The following is a 16,942-nucleotide window of genomic DNA, read 5'->3' as shown; positions in this document are numbered from 1 at the left end:
TTCTGTGGCTTTGGAGCCTGTCCTGGAACTAGCTCTGTAGACCAGGCTGGTCTCGAACTCACAGAGATCCACCTGCCTCTGCCTCCCGAGTGTTGGGATTAAAGGCGTGCGCCACCATCGCCCGGCCCTGAGATTGACTCTTGCTGGGCCAAGGGGACGCTTTCTTGGTGTTTGAACCTAGTATGTTCATGGGTGGTTATTTATTTATTTATTTCAGTTTTTCGAGACAGCGTTTTTCCGTAGCTTTGGAGCCTGTCCTGGAACTAGCTCTTGTAGACCAGGCTGGCCTCAAACTCACAGAGATCCGCCTGCCTCTGCCTCCTGAGTTCTAGGATTAAAGTGCGCCACCACTACCCAGCTCACATGTGTTTTTTGAACACTTACTATGTCCACGAGGCTCTCATGATCTAAAGTTCCTGGGACACAAGAGAATGATTTTAGAGAGATCTAGAAGGTAGCACAGACACCTGTTGCGTCCTAACAAACCACCAACTCCGACGCCTTCAGTCTTCAGTCTACTCCAGGAAGCACCTCCCATTCCTTTCCACGATATCACTTCTTCCTGCGACCAGCTTTATGGTCCTTTTGATAAAGAGAGACCAGCGTGTAAAACTGGTCATGGAGCCAGAAATGAAGGCGGTAGATTCTAATCTAATGCCAAGGTTCGAGCAGTCCTGTTGAGTCAACAGGCACACACACTGTTAAAACATTTTGCCAGTATCGAGAAGAAACAGCACTCGGGAGGCAGGGACAGGCGGGTCTCTGTCAGGCAGCTCCCAGTTGCCTGTAACTCCAGCTTAAGGGAAATCCAAATCCCCTGGTCCCCACAGACGCCTGTACTCATGTGCACGTACCCCTCCCTGTGTGTGCGCGCACACACACACACACATACAAACATACACACACACACAAACATACACATACACACAAACATACACACACATACACGTACTTAGAAATAAAAAAGAAATCCTCAAAAAGTAAATACATTTATTTATCTATTTGATACGTACAGGTATCTTACTTGTATGTATGTCAGTGTACCATGCATGTTCCTTGTGCCTCAAGGGTCACTGGATTCCCCTGGGACTGGAGCCACAGACAGTTGGAGCTGCCATGCGGGTGCTGGGAACTGAATCTGGCCCTCTGCAAGGGAAACCAGTGCTTTTAGCCTTCCAGGCCCCACAAAAGAAAGCTTTTGTTGCTGTTGTGTTTCTTTGTTTCCTAGGCAGGGTTTCTCTTTGTAGTCCTGGCTGTCCTGGAACTCCCTCTGTAGATCAGGGTGGCCTCAAACTCACAGAAATCCACCTGCTTCTGCCCCATGAGCGCTGGGGCTAAAGGTGCGTGTACCACCACTTCCCAGCAAGAAATCTTTAAAAACTTAAGCCAAGTATAGTGGTACATGCCTGTAAGAGGACCAAGAGAGTTCACAGCCATTCCTGAGAATTTTATATCTTATTCTTATTTTCAGAGACAGTGTCTCGATGTGTAGCCTGGCTGTCCTGAAACTCCCTCTGTAGACCAGATAGATTTTGAACTCGCAGAGATCCTCCAGCCTCCGCCTCTGGAGGGCTTAAAGAGCACCACCACACCCTGAATGCCTGAGAAATTTGGTGAGGTGTGTCTCTAGACAGGGTCTGGTAGTTCAGGAAGGTTATCCTAGCCTGAGGCAGGAGGCTAACTACATTTCTTTTTTTTTTTTTTTTTTTGGTTTTTCGAGATAGGGTTTCTCTGTGGCTTTGGAGCCTGTCCTGGAACTAGCTCTTGTAGACCAGGCTGGTTTCGAACTCACAGAGATCCGCCTGCCTCTGCCTCCCGAGTGCTGGGATTAAAGGCATGCGCCACCACCGCCCGGCTGGCTAACTACATTTCAAGGCCAACCAGGGCAGTCCTGGAGTTCCCGACCGTGAGTGGTGGTTTGACTGAGAATGAGAAGTCCCTTTTTGGCTTTGGAACACTTGGTCCCTGGCTAACGCAGTATTTGGGGGAAGTTTAGTGGCCTGACCTTGCTGGAGGAAATGTGTTAGTGGAGCCCAGGCTTTGAGACTAAAAAGCCTTCGCTGGTTCACACTTGAGGACATCGCCTGGCAGGTTCCTGCTCCAGCTACCTAGTAGGCATCTGTCAGCTGTAGAAGCATGAAGCCATGAAGGAACTCCGTGCTGTCCTGGTCATTAGCAGGGACGCGGGACTTCTGCCTGACCCTGGAGGAAGGGGCCCCATCCTCCCAAAGGCAGTTGCGGCCCATTGCAGCTCAGAGGAACGCCGAACCACATTGTACCTCTTTCCTCCTCTGCAGAACGGAACTAAAACAGAATCCAGAGTAGTTCTGGGACCCTGTATAAAACGGAAGTGCAGGGCGGAGCCAAACCAAGCTCACGCCTTCATCTGTGTCCGAGGCTCCAATCACAGATGGGATGGGAGCGGGGAATTGACAAGAACCAGAAAGCAGCGTTCTCAAGTTCCTAGCGCTGCAACCCTTCAGCACAGCTCCTCGTGCTGTGGTGACCCGAATCATACAATTATTCCATTGCTGCTTTATGAACTGTAGCGGTGCAATTGTTATGAATTGTAAATATCTGATCTATGACCTTAAAGGGGTCACGGCCCACAGGTAGAACTGGTGGAGGGAGGAGACAGTGTCTACTCAAGAAGGCTTCTTACTAACCACCAACACATTCCCTCTGGACAACTAACCCACCCTTGAGATAAGGACGTTATGTTCTTGGTGCTGCACTGGGGATAGTTTCCAAAGACTCCAACCATGGAATATTGGATTTGACCTACACACACACACACACACACCACAAACCCATAAAGCGTGGTTAGTTGTGCTGAGGTTTATTTAACAAGCATTCATTGTGTGTCTGCTGTTGGCTGTCCTATGCTATGTGCCCAGGCACTCTGTCTGCTAGGCTCTGGGAGTCTGCGAGCAAAGCGGAGAAGAGCCCTCAGGGGCTGACGTTCTAGAAAATTAACAGTGACAGCCAGCACAGCCACGCCAGTTACCTTTCCTCTGCCCTGACTGGTGATGCCTGGGAAAGACAGGGCCGACGTGGGGAGGGTCTATTTTGGCTCATAGTTGGGGCCTTGTTACCCGTCACAATGAAGGAGGCACGGTGGCAGGAGTGTGAGGTCACGTGGCACCCACAGTGAAGAGGCAGAGACACAAATGCTGGTACTCAGCTCACCTTTTCCTATGCCATCCCCAGAGGGTGGGATGGGGCCACTCCCATTTAGGAGGGGTCTTCCCACCTCAACCCTGTCTAGGTAATCCCTCTTGGTACATCAGAGGTCGTGGGTCCTGTCACGTTGGCAATATCACCCAGCACAATAGCTCAGTGGAGTGCAGGGTAGCAATGGAGACACTGTGAGCCACATTAGGGGCCTGAGCTCTGCCCTAGACCTGAGGACAGAACTGTTAAGATCTCAGTAGCAGCAATAAAAAGCCGGGAACTGGCTGGGCAGTGGTGGCGCACGCCTTTAATTCTAGCACTCTGGAGGCAAAGGCAGGCGGATCTCTGTGAGTTTGAGGTCAGCCTGGTCTAAGAGGGAATTCTAGGACAGGCTTCAAAGCTACACAGAGAAACCCTGTCTCAAAAAACAAACAAACAAACAAACAAACAAGGCAGGAACTAGGTGTGACGTAGTCTGTACCTGTAATCCTAGTCTTTGGGCTCCATAGATGGCTAAGCAATGAGAAAACCAAAAATAAACAGATAAACAGAGAGAAAAGAGAAGAGGGACATCTGTTATTTTCATTTATTTATTTGTGTTTCCTCTCTCTCTCTCTCTCTCTCTCTCTCTCTCTCTCTCTCTCTCTCTCTCTCTCTGGTATAGTCTCACTATGCAGTAGCCCCATCTGTCCTGAAACCCTCTCTGTAGACCAGGCTGGCCTTGAACTCACAGAGAACACCTACCTCTACCTCCCAAGTGCTGGGGTTACAGGAACACACCTGGCTTTTTTTTTTTTTTTGAGACAAGATCTCCCCTAGCCCAGGCTAGCCTCGAGTTCACTATGTGGCCAAAATTAACCCTAAACTCATGATCCCCCTGTTTCTGTCCACCATCTCATTACAACGTTTTTAAATGAAAAATTATTTGTCAGACATGATGGCACAGGCCTATAATCTTATCACCTGCGAGTCCGAGGCAGAAGGTTTATGAGTTTGAGACCAACCTCAGCTACTTAGTAAAACCTTGTCTTTAAAAAACAACAACAACAACAATAAACTATCAATACCCAAAGTACTGGGCATGATGATTCATATCTTTAATCCCAGCACTCCAGAGGCAGAAGCAGGCAGAACTCAGTGAGTTTAGGGCCAGCCTGATCTACATAGCAAGTTCCAGGATAACCAGCGTTCATAGTGAGACCCTGCCTTAAAGCCAACCCAAACCAAAATAGAGCCAGAGAGGCGGCTCAGTGGTGAAGGTGCTCACCACTGAATGCGCGAGCCTGACAACCTCAGTTCAACCCCTGGAACCCGAGTTTGGTCCCCAGAACCCAGGGAAAGTGGAAGGCGAGAATGGAGTTGCAAACTGTCCTCTGATCCCAAAGGTGGCGGGGAAAACGCCATCTACCCGTACTTTAAAAAAAGATAGAAAGTAAGTAAGTGTTGTCCTGGCTAAGGTTTCGATTGCTGTGATAAACACCATGACCAAAAGCACCCTGGGCAGGAGAGAGGTTATTTCCGCTTACAACCGCCAGATCACGCCACACCACTGAGCCAAGTCGGCAGGAACCTGGAGGCAGCAGCTGATGCAGAGCCATGGAGGGTGCTGCTTACTGGCCTGCTCCTCCTGGCTTGCTCAGCCTGCTTTCTTACACCATCTGAGACTATCTGCTCATGGGTACTCCACCCCTAGTGAACCGCACCCTCCCACATCAATCATCAATCACGAAAATTCATGGCAGGCTTGCCCACAGGCCAACCTAGTAGGGACATTTTTCTCAATTGGGTTCCCTTCGCTCAAACGACTCTAACTTGGGCTAAGCTGACATAAAAGTAGCCAGCACAATAAGTAAATGATAAAATAATTTAAAATTAATTGTAACTATATGCAATATGGTATAATAATAATGAATTTCACTTCAATGAAACACAATTTAAAATACTTTAAATTTTAACTTAATTATTTTTTAAATGTGTGCGTGGGGGATGGAACTCAGGGGCCCATGCATGCAGGGACAAGCTTTACCACGGCTTCTCCAGCCCTTTCAACATTTCACAGATCGCAGCCACCATTCAAGTTCATGGTAGCCATGTGTGGCTGGTGCCATGCGTGACTGGTGCCACGCGTGACTGGTGGCATGATTGTTGAGGATGACTCTTGTGGGCAGCACCAGACATGGGAAGGGCCTTGTGAGAAGGGGACGTGGTTGACTGGCAAGGGTGTTGGGCTGCTGTTGGCCTGGAGGCTTTCTGGCTATGGACTCCTCCCCTTCCTCCTCCTCCTCCTTCTCCTCATTCTCCTCCTCCATTGCAAAACTTGATCCTGGCTCCAAAGAACCTTGGAGGTTTCTGGGAACAGCCCAGTTTGGGGGTAGTGCCCTTCACCAGCAAAGGAATGTATGGGAACATGGGGTCAAGCTCCCTCATGGGGTCAAGCTCCCTCATGGGAGGAAGATGGGGCATGGCCAGGATGAAGTGAGGGAAGGATGAAAGCTTGGTATTTAATCACAGATGGTTTTTGTTGTTGTTGTTGTTTTGTTTGTTTTTTTTTCAAGACAGGGTTTCTCTGCAGCTTTCGTTCCTGTCCTGGAACTAGCTCTTGTAGACCAGGCTGGCCTCGAACTCCCAGAGATCCGCCTGCCTCTGCCTCCCGAGTGCTGGGATTAAAGGCGTGCGCCACCACCGCCTGGCTCACAGATGTTTTTGAATTACTTTATAGTATGTAGCCCTGGCTGGTCCAGAACTCTTTGTCCATGTGATACAGTTTTTACATTAATGAAAAACCCCAAATGATGGAAAACACACATTCACACAAAAGCTTGAACGTGGTTGCTGTGAGCAACAGCATTGCTCATCATAACCACAAGGTAGAGGACCATAATTAGCCACTCAGGGATGCGTGGGGAAGCCACGTCTCCTCCCAGTAACAGCCCTTTATTCACCAGAGAAGGAAGAAACGGGGATGAACCCATGCTCTGGAGGAGTGAGCTTTGCAAACAGAATGCTAAAGTTATCAGGTCCAGTGGGGGGGGGGGCTGTGGCTGTCAGAGGCTGGGCTGGAGACCTGCACAGGGAGTGGCTGCACAGTAGCTGTGGTTTCTCTTAGGATGATGAGAATGCTCGAAGTTGATTGGATAGTGTGACGCAGTGCTGGGGTGCACTAAAAACAGCTCAAGAGGCAACAGGATGGCTCAGCAGGTAAATGTGCTTGTGGCCAAGTCTGACCACCTGGGCTCCCACACGGAGGAAGAAGGGAACTGACTCCTGCTGTTGTCCTCTGGCCTCGGCACCGGAGCTGTCAAACATACATACACTCACCCCCCCACACACTCACCCCCCCTGCACACCCATACTCACCCCCCCACACTCACACACACTCACCCCACACACGCACACCCACACACTCACCCCCACTCACTCCCTACACACTACACACACTTACACACCCACACACTCTCACCCCCCCACACTCACACACACACACACACACTCACACACACACACTTACCCGCCCCCACTCACACATACACATACACACACACGTTCAAAAAGATAAAAATATTGAGTGCTTTCATTAAGTAGTGATGAAGAAAATCATACTTGAGAAAAATTAAAAGATGCATTTGGGGCTAGGGGTGTGGCTCCGTTGATAGAGTCCTTGCACATCATACATAAGACCCTGGGTTTGATCCCCAGCACTTCTTAAAATTGGCTGTGGTAGAGGCAGGAAATTAGAAGTTCAAGGTCAACCTTGAACAGTAAGATTGTCTCAAAAAGTAACACACACACACACTCACACACACACACACACACACACACACACACACACACACACACACTACCCTCCTGGTGGGGATCATATAATGATGGGAATGCACAGACATCAACACAGAAGTGTGAAGTGTTAAGACACAAGTCTTAAGTCTTTCCTACTGCGAATCTGGTGTTGGGTGGTACAGTGACCCCACTCACGGGTATGTGACCTAACTCTGCCCTTGAGAACTGGTCCAGGGGCCCAGAGCGTCTTGGTACTTCAGCGGCCAAAGAAACCTGCTTTTAAAGTTCTCCTGCCCCAGGGCTGAAAACAACCGAAACCTTGGCAGTGGGACCCAGCGCTGCTCTCAGAGGCCTCCTGGTTGCTGATACTTCTATCCCAGGGCCCCTGGCCCCCGCTCTACCTCCCCCATCCGCCCTTCTGCTCACTCCCAGTTGCAGGCTATGGCTGCTGGTCCCGTCGCTCTCACTGCCATGAGGCCTGCACTTTGCAAGGCTGAAGTCCAAAGTTCAGTCCCTTCGCTAAGCACACGGATAAATATGAACCTTGGAGAATTTCCCCAGCTCCAATGTAAACAGAGCAGGCAGGGGCCCTGATTCACTGGCCGCTGGGGCCAGGGTTGGGGGTTGGGGGTGCCCACGGGGCTTGACTAGTGGGATTTGGGGGGGCAGTGGGTATAGCAAGCCTGGTTTGTGACTGCCAGCCTGCCGGCAAGTAGACACCGGCTGCGGGTGGGGGAGGCGGCTAGCTCAGTGGCCTTGGGCCGCGTGGCCTGGTGGCAGCGGAGCCATGGTTTCTAAGCTCAGCCAGCTGCAGACGGAGCTCCTGGCTGCCCTGCTGGAGTCCGGCCTGAGCAAGGAGGCTCTGATTCAGGCCTTGGGGGAGCAGCCAGGGCCCTACCTGATGGTTGGAGATGGTCCCCTGGACAAGGGGGAGTCCTGCGGTGGGAGTCGAGGGGACATGGCCGAGCTGCCCAATGGCCTGGGGGAGACGCGTGGCTCGGAGGATGACACGGATGACGACGGGGAAGACTTCGCGCCACCCATTCTGAAAGAGTTGGAGAACCTCAGCCCGGAGGAGGCAGCCCACCAGAAAGCCGTGGTGGAGACACTTCTGCAGTAAGACCCCACCCTGTCCCCAGCACCCAGAAAGGAGTCCATAGCGGCCCACTTCCCGGCTAGAGTCCTCGGGAGCTGTGGCCTTCAGGCTGGTGGTCTCAGGGGAGAGAGCTCAAGGGGTTCTTGCTGGACCTGCTCCTCTGCTTGGTCCCATATACCCCATATCTTTGAGCGACCGTCTGCAGCCCGGTCCTCAGAAAGGAGGTCACTTTGAAACAGAGGACAAAGGAACCAGAATGGTAGAATTCTTTAGCCGCTGTGGTCATTTGCGCTCCTACAAATTCTACCTTCTTTGCTAGGTGGTCATACCCCAGGTTTAGCAAAAAGCCTCTGAGAAGACCGGCTGAGGTCAGGAATTTCAGGGGATTTCCTGATGCACCAGGGCCTTAAACATATGACAGGGTGAGCTGGGGGTTTTCTTACCTGAGGCAGATGGTGCCTAGGAACGGCCACTTCCCTGCATAGCCACGCGCCCCCACCCTGGCTAGATAGCTGGTTTGGAGGCCTCCCTAAACCATACCCCCTCATCTGCTGTCTGGCTCCCCATCTCCTGGAGTGCGGGGTGGGTCCCGGTCTTGATGCCTCCCCTCTCCTCAGCAAAGCAGACCTGGTTACTAATTACCCATACACCTTTATTATTTCTTTTGTTTTATAAATTTATAAATAGCGAAAGGCTCTGATAAGGCCTGTGATCATTAACTTGTCGGGATGGTGGCTGGGAGATGCCCAGTAGGGGGAGGGGAGAGGCTGACCTAGGGGCTGTGGGGAACAACACCTCCCCATTCCCAAAGCCTCCACATTCATGTGAATATCTCCCCGCTTGCTACTTTCTGTTGGGGTTTCATGGTGCCTGAATTCTCGTAATATGGACATGAGCCCGAGAAGGAAGCTGTTACTAAAGCTTCACGGATAGTGAAACTGAGGCTCAGACTCGGACTGGGGCAGGAACTATGGAGGAAAGGGCCTAAGGGCTAGCTGAGGAGTTTGTGGCCAATCTCTGGAGAATATTCAAGAAGCAGCCTCTTTTCTGTCCAAGGTCCTGATCCTGACTTGGGGTGGGGGAGGGCTGGTGGAGCCCAGCATTTCTGGAAGTGTTGGGGAACCTCCCTGGGCCTTAGGCAAGGGGCAGGGGAGCAGTCAGGCCCCCTGGCTTGGCAGGAAGAAGAGGGCAAAGGGCTGCCTCTCTGCAGGGGAAGGGCAAAGAGCCAAGTATTGCCAGACCCAGGGCACAAGGAACCTGGGTAGGGTGGGGCTGGGCCTGACCTGTTCAGGGGCCCCAGGTGGGATTAGGGGCTCAGGTGTGAGGCTCAGGGGACAGGGGTGCCAAGGGTCTTCTTACCTGGGTAGGTGGGACCCCTCGATCAGCAGCCCCCATTGTGGGGGAAGTAGAGGCTGGAGCGGGGCTTGGTCCAAAGCTGCTGAGCAGAGGTCAAAGTGCTCCCTGGGGGCCAGCAGAGTCCTGGAAGCAGACAGGGAGAGGGACAGCAGGGAGGATGAGGAGGGAGAGGGCTGGAGGAGCCGGGAGAGCAGAGGAGCCAGGAAGGGAGAGGGTCTCAGAGCAGCTGGGAGAAGGGGCAGGGGACAGAGGCTGAGCTGGGAGGAGGCTGGAGTTCCTCTCCCAGGTTGGTTTTCTTTAATGCTAACAGCGTGCTATTTGCTTTCCATTTAAATTCGAGATGTTGCTATAAATTATCAACCAGCTCCTTGTTCCTGCGGAGTTTATAACTAACTACCTGGGTTACTTATTGTTCAGGTAACAAAGGGGACCTGAAAATGTCCCAGGGACAAAAGTGGGACCTCTAGTTTCAGGACAGGGGAGTGGGAACTCTGGGGAAAGGGCTGGACGACCCCTGCCTGATAAAGGCCAGGGTAGTGAGGAGGTTGAGGCTGGAAGAGGGGGTGGTGAGGACCAGCTCCCTTGGGAGCCGTTGGTTCAAAGACCTACATTTGAAAGAGGACGGGTGGGTCGGGTCTGACCCCCATAAGCTCATGCATGAGGCCACTGCAGACACCCCAATTCTCCTCTCAGGTTTCTGCCTTCAGATCTCTACTGTGTGGCCTTGGGCAAGTCCCTTTCCTTGCCCTGCCTCGGTGCCAATTCTCTGCCTGGTTCTAGTTCTCCTCCTCCCCCTCCCCGTCCTAGCCTCCCTCCCCTCCCATTAGCTTCTCTCCCCTCTCTCCCCCTTCTTTGGTGCCTGTGATGCTGACTTTGGCCCTGGATGCACAAGCTGATTTCTACCTCATGACCTTGGCCTGTCCTGGTCTTCCTGTTCAGGACCACCCCCTCCTGCCTGCTTCTTCCTTGGCTCTTAGCTCCTATCTGCATGTGGGCTGTGCCCCACTTTCTCTCTCCTTCACAGTGTCCACTACTTTCTCCAGTTAACCATTTAGTTATTTCATTTGTCTCTGTGTCCATTTCTTGTCTCCAGGGAAAAGCTTGCGAGGTCATCATTCACCCGGGTTCCCCCATCCAGCCCTGATACTCCAGGCATGAGCGAGCAAGAGATTAGCCTTCCCTGAGGACACCTCCTAGTCCTCCTAGAGGAGCAATTGGGATCCAGAGTTTTAGCCGGGCTGTTAACTGCTTAAACTCCAGCCTGCTGTTTCCTGACCCTCCCTCCCTGTCAAACAGCAGCAGGGTTCTTCCATCTGGGAGCACAACAGTGGGGCAGCATGCAGGAGGCTTCACTGAACAGTGCCCTGCCTTGCTTCCCATCCCAGCTCTGTCCCTTTCCAGCCGGCATGGTGGGTTCTGTTCCCCAAGTCCCAGTTTCTTCCGAAGAATGGTAAGGACAACACTCAGTCACCTGGTCAATAGCATGACACACAGCTAAGCAGTATGGAACCATAACATGAGTAGTCCCATTTCATAGATGAGCAAAGGAAGGCTCAATGAAGCAAAATGACTTACTCAAGTAGTAAGACCGGACTTGGGCCTGAGATGGCTTAGCCCATGTCTGCACAGCACTCTTAAGTCCCAAGTCTGTCTTTGCATGCTTACCCACACCCCCATCCTGTCTCTGCATGTTCATCCCCCCAGCCTGTCTCTGTATGTTCATCCCCTCAGCCTGTCTCTGCATGTTCATCCCCCCAGCCTGTCTCTGTATGTTCACCCCACCCCACAATCATTCCTGCTGTTCAGCTTGACCAGAAATCCATTCCCATTCAGGACTTTAAAACTTCCAAGAAGATGCTGGGTGATGGCGGCATCATTGCAAGCCTTCAGTCTAGCAGTCAAGAAGCACAGGCAGGTGGATCTCTGAGTTCGAGGCCAGCCTGGTGTACAGAGTGAGTTCCAGGACAGCCAGGGATACACAGAGAAACCCTGCCTCAAAACAACAACAACAAAAACCAAAACCCTCACAAAAGGTTTAAAGATGTATTAAACTTGGGTTTCCCTCTGGACAATTTCTAAAACACTCTCACACAAGCACTTGATACGGGGTCTCAAGTGTCAGATTTGCCTCAAACTTGATATATCGAGGGTGATCTTGAACTCCTGCTCCTCCTGCCTCTATCTCCCAAGTGCTGAGATTATAGGCATGTGCCACTATGCCTGCTTTGTTTCGTGATTGTTATTATTAGAATTATTTTATGCAGGGCTTCTTTGTGTAGTTGGGCTGTTCTAGAATTTACTTTGTAGATCAGGCTGGCTTCAAACTCAGAGAGCCTGCCTTTCCCTTCACCTCCAGACACTAATTAAAGGTGTGTGCCCCTACAGCCTGCACTCGCTTTACGTGATGCTCCGACTGAGTCCGGGGCTTCGTGCTTACCAACTGAGCTATATCCCTGGCCTGAGAAGCAGGAAATATCTTTAGTTCTACTTTTTTTTTTGTTGTTGTTTTGTTTTGTTTTTCGAGACAGGGTTTTTCTGTGATCTTGGAGCCTGTCCTGGAACTAGCTCTGTAGACCAGGCTGGTCTCGAACTCACAGAGATCCACCTGCCTCTGCCTCCCAAGTGCTGGGATTAAAGGCATGCGCCACCACCGCCAAGCTTAGTTCTACTTTATATATGAAGAAATGGGGGGACATGGATGCTAAGCCACATTGCAAGGCCATTGAGAGAGTAGCCAAGCTGTGAATCTTCCTCAGATCTAAGCCTGACCCCTTTCCCCATTAAGCATTTGGCTTCTTCTCCAGAGAAGTGGCCCCTCAGGCTAGCCTCTTAGCTCCATGGTCTGGATACCAGAGCCAAACGCCCAACAGTGGGGACACCTGTTTGACTCCAGAATAGGGAGATAAGATGAGGGGAGAGGTCCACTCTTCCGGGTTCTGCTGAGGGGGCAGGGGCACACAGGACCACAGTGATATTGATTATAACAATATCATTCCACATACTGAACCCTTGATGTGGGCCAGGCTCTGCCCCGAAGTCTTCATCCCCACTGGGGACCCATTTACTTCTTCCAGCAGAGTCAGAATGAGTGTGTATATGCTTGCTCACGTGTGTGAGGGAGGGAAGAAGGGAAGGAGAGAGAGAGAGAGAGACAGACAGACAGACCTTGGCTGACTATAAGAAAAGCCCCACCTGTGCTGAGAGCCAGGTGACCAGTCTCCCTGCAGAGGAGGGAGGAGAAAAAGTAGTGAGGGCCAGAGGGAGGGAGGAGAGCAGGGCGAGGGCTGCCCTTGCCCGAGGAGGGAGGCCACCAGATAAATATGTTTGCAGAAGCACAAGCTGGACTTTGTCCCCGCTTCTCCCAGCCCTGACTGGCACTGGGAAGGGAGGAGGGGTGAGGGGAGGAGGGGTGAGGGGAGGAGGGGTGAAACTCCAAGGACCCTGAACACAGGGTGAGGAAGGAGGCAGGAAGGAGTGTGCAGGTGGGGTCCCTGGCGATGAGAAGTATTCTTGAGTCCCAGCAAGATCAACCTGGGACAAGGTTTATCTTTTCTGAACCTGAGTTTTGCCAGAGGTGGAGCCAGAGTCCAGATGGAACATACTTCCTGGGCTTGCTGTGAGATGCAGGCCGCTCCCAGGGACCCCGGAATTCATCCTCATTTCTTTGCTGTGCCGGGTTCAATTACTCCATCCACTTTCTTTGCGCCCCTGCTGCTCTGGTAACTGCTGCTAACAGGAGGGAGAAGAGGGTCTAAGCCGGTGGTTCTCAACTTTCTTTCATGTTACGACCCTTTAATGCAGTTCCTCATGTGCTGACCCCAACTGTAAAATTATACTCGTTGCTACTTCCTAGCTGTGGTTTTGCTGCTCTCATGAATAGTCATGTCGATCTCTTTTCCAGGGGTCTTAGGTGACCCCTGTGAAAGGGGTCATGACCCACCCACAGGTTATCTGGCCATGGCCCTGCCTGTGAGAACCGCATTCTCCAGGCTGTGAAGCAGAGCTGACTTTAGGAAGGAGAGGGGCTATGGAGCTGGCTTCAGAGTGCTGGGGGAGGGTTTCAGTTGGGAATGTGAGATGCAGCCAGTCCTCTGTGTCACTGAGTTCCAAACCTGCAGAGTCAATCAGCTGGGGACTGAAAAGAGTGTAATGGCTTCTGCACTCAACCTGTCACTATTATCCAAACACTGTGTAAAGCGGCCATTAGGTGGCGCCCCTGCTGCAACCTGAGCTGATTAAAGTGGACGGAGGAGGCCTGTGCAAGTCCTAGCCTACTCCTTTTACTTTCAGAGACAGAATTGCACTGTGCAGCCCCAATGGGCTGCAACTCAATATACAGACCAGGCTGGCCTTGAATTCAGCGATCCACCTGCCTCTGCCTCCTGAGTGCTGGGATTAAAGGCGTGCGCCACCTCTGCCTGGCCTCAGCCTGCACTCTTATATACCCTAGGACCACCTGTCCAGGGGTGGCCCGCCCACAAAAGTCTGGTCCCTACTCAATCACTAATTAAGAAAATGCTGTACAATCTTGCCTACAGGCCAATCCTTCCCACCCCTAGACAGGGTTTTCTTGTGAAGCCCTGGCTGGCCTCAAACTCAGAGATCCACCCATCTCTGCCTCCAAAATGCTGGGATTAAAGGTTTGCACCACCACTGCCTGGCTACAACTCTAGCTTGTGTTAACCTGTCTAAAAACAAAAGTCAAACAACTAGACAGGCCGCCATCCATCTACCCAAGCATCCTTTCATCATCCATCCATCCATCTCCATCCATCCATCATCCACCCATCCATCCATCCATTCACTTGTATGTCATCCATGACATACTCCATGCCAGCCCATTTTGGGTTCTGGGAACCATACAGTTCCTCCTAACCTTAACAGCTGTTTGAAACTCACTGAGGGGCTGGAGAGATGGCTCAGAGGTTAAGAGTCCTGGCTGCTCTTCCAGGGACAATTCCCAGCAACCACATGGTGGCTCACAACTATCTGTAATGCGGTCTGGTGCTCTTCTCTTGTGTGCAAGCAGAGCACTATGTATATAATAAATAAATCTATAAAAAAAAGAAACTCCCTGAGCAAGGCCTATGAGGTGGTTCAGCAGGTAAGAGTGCTTGCTGCAGAAAGCTGGTGGCTTGAGTTCGAGCTGCAGGACCCATGGAAAGATGGGAGGAGAAAACTGCCTTCCACACACTTACTGTGGCACGAGTGCACATACATGCACACACACACACACACACACACACACACATACACACACACTCATGAGTAGGTTCAGAAGAGGGGAGGAACTTTGAAGAAGTCACAGGTTGAAGGTCTTCCCTACTTGTCGGGCAGTTTCCACTGGGAATCTGTTTATGCATCCATGGGTCCCATCATGGGACCCAAGTCCAGTCCTACCCACAGAGCAGAGCCATAGCCCTCAGGACCCCAGTCTCCCCTGAGGTGTCAGGAAGGGCCACTGAGCAGACCCTGTCCTTACTCCCTTCCAGGGAGGACCCATGGCGCGTGGCAAAGATGGTCAAGTCCTATTTGCAACAGCACAACATCCCACAGCGGGAGGTGGTGGACACCACCGGTCTCAACCAGTCCCACCTGTCACAGCACCTCAACAAGGGCACCCCCATGAAGACACAGAAGCGAGCTGCTCTGTACACCTGGTACGTCCGCAAGCAGCGAGAGGTGGCTCAGCGTAAGTAATGACCCCAGCCTGTGTCCCCCCGGCAGGGCCCGCAGCTCTCCACAGCTCATAGTGGGGTGGGAGTGTCGCCACCCCCATCACACAGACAAGTGAGACAGAGAGGGAGCCAGAAGGATGTCCCCAAATTTACTGCCCACTCTGCACGAGGCACTGAGGGAAGGGAGCAGGGCTGACCAGGATCTGCAGATAAACAAGCTGTATCTCTCCTTCCAGGAGAACACTGCTCAAAGGGAAATAAGAGAGGTCACCATGATATAGTAAGACATGGATTTTGGGCAGTGGTGGTGCATGCCTTTAATCCCAGCACTCGGGAGGCAGAGGCAGGCAGATCTCTGTGAGTTCGAGGCCAGCCTGGTCTCTCTCTCTCCCCACCTCTTTCTTTCCCTCTCCCTCTCTCTTGGGGCTCATGTGTAGCCCACTGTAGCCTCAAACTTGCTACGCAGTGGAGGATGACTCTTGCATGGTTCCTCCTGTCTCCACTCCCCACATGCTGAGCTCAGAGCTGTGCGCACCATGTTGGCTTGGTTGGTTGGTTTTCTCCTCTGTTGGCATGCCTTCAGGGGCTCTCCTCACAGGACCACAGGCTGGTCCTGGGAACCCTGCGCCATCATCCTATCTGCTCAGTAATCTCAGGGAGGAAACAGTCTTCCAGTTTTCAGTTGAATGAATGACTTACTTCAATAACAACAACAACAACAACAAAAATCCTTTAAAAATATACAAAAATCTACACATCTTTTGTGGTGGTGGTGGTGGTGTTTTTTGGTATTCTTGTTATTTTATTTTTTGGAGACAGGGACTCACTATGGAGCGTTGGCTGACCTGGAACCCACTATGTAGATCAGGCTGACTTTGAACTCACAGAGATCCACCTGCTTCTGCCTCCCCAGTGCTGGGATTAAAGTGCGCACCACCACTTTTGGCTGACATTATTCCTTTCTAGTGAACATTTGGATTATTTTGATCTTTTGATTCTGTGACTCAGACTGCTCTGAATATTTTCGCTTGTGCTTTTTGCTAAAGGTGTACACACAATTCTATTGGCTACGGAGTTAGTAGGTCTTAGTAGATCCCTGCCCAATCATTTTGTGTTCCAACCAGCAGGGTCTCAGCATTCCAGGGGCTTCCAAATCTTTGTCAACACTTGTTAATGTGGGTCTTCTTCATTTTCACCACGATGTACACGTGGTGATACTGGATTGTGATTTTAACTTGAAATTTTTTGGTAACTCATGACATTGATCTTATCATATAGTTATTGGAGTTCGTTTTTAAGAAGTACATATTTAGGGGCAGTTGTGCTGGTGCATGATAAAGAATCCCAGAACTCATGAGGCAAAGTCAGATAGATCTCTGTGATCAGACCAGCTTGGTCTATATACCAAGCTCTAGGACAGACAGAGTTGCATAGCGTGACCATGTCTCAAAAAAAAACAAAAAAAAGAAACGCTATTCTTCATGAGGACGCTAGTTCAATTCCCAGCACTCACATGAGGGGTTTCAGTCACCTGCAACACCCCTTCAGGCCTCTGTGGGCACCCCACACATATGACATGCAGACATAAACAAAAATATTGAAAATAGACAAAGTGTTCCAGGTTTAGGGGCCAAGTATAGTCTTAGTCCAGGCTCCTGTGGCCACTCAGTTGAGTGTGGACAGAAGCAAGATGGTTACCTCAGAGGCAGTGTGAGTGGTGTGAACGGGCCACAAGATGGTTACCTCAGAGGCAGCGTGAGTAGCTGTGAAAAGGCCACAGATGGTTACCTCAGAGGCAGCGTGAGTGGTGTGAACGGGCCACAGATGTTACCTCAGAGGCAGCGTGAGTGGTGTGAACGGG

At 51.3% G+C, this 16,942-nt stretch overlaps 1 protein-coding gene across 1 annotated transcript in view; it reads left to right on the top strand.

The window, feature by feature from the left end:
• The first annotated feature begins 7,684 nt into the window (after positions 1–7,684).
• Hnf1a (HNF1 homeobox A) overlaps positions 7,685–16,942 on the top strand; it is an 18,073-nt gene continuing 8,815 nt past the window's right edge. The window contains exons 1-2 of the mRNA XM_005344289.3: positions 7,685–8,067; positions 14,896–15,095. Coding sequence (XP_005344346.1) covers positions 7,739–8,067; positions 14,896–15,095 — 529 coding nt within the window. The 5' untranslated portion in view covers positions 7,685–7,738. The remainder of the gene's footprint in view (positions 8,068–14,895; positions 15,096–16,942) is intronic.

Source organism: Microtus ochrogaster, chromosome 2 (assembly GCF_000317375.1).
Source record: "Microtus ochrogaster isolate Prairie Vole_2 chromosome 2, MicOch1.0, whole genome shotgun sequence".
Lineage (NCBI taxonomy): Eukaryota > Metazoa > Chordata > Mammalia > Rodentia > Cricetidae > Microtus > Microtus ochrogaster.
The sequence above is the reverse complement of the archived record's forward strand: the minus strand, read 5'-3'. Positions and strand labels throughout refer to the sequence as shown.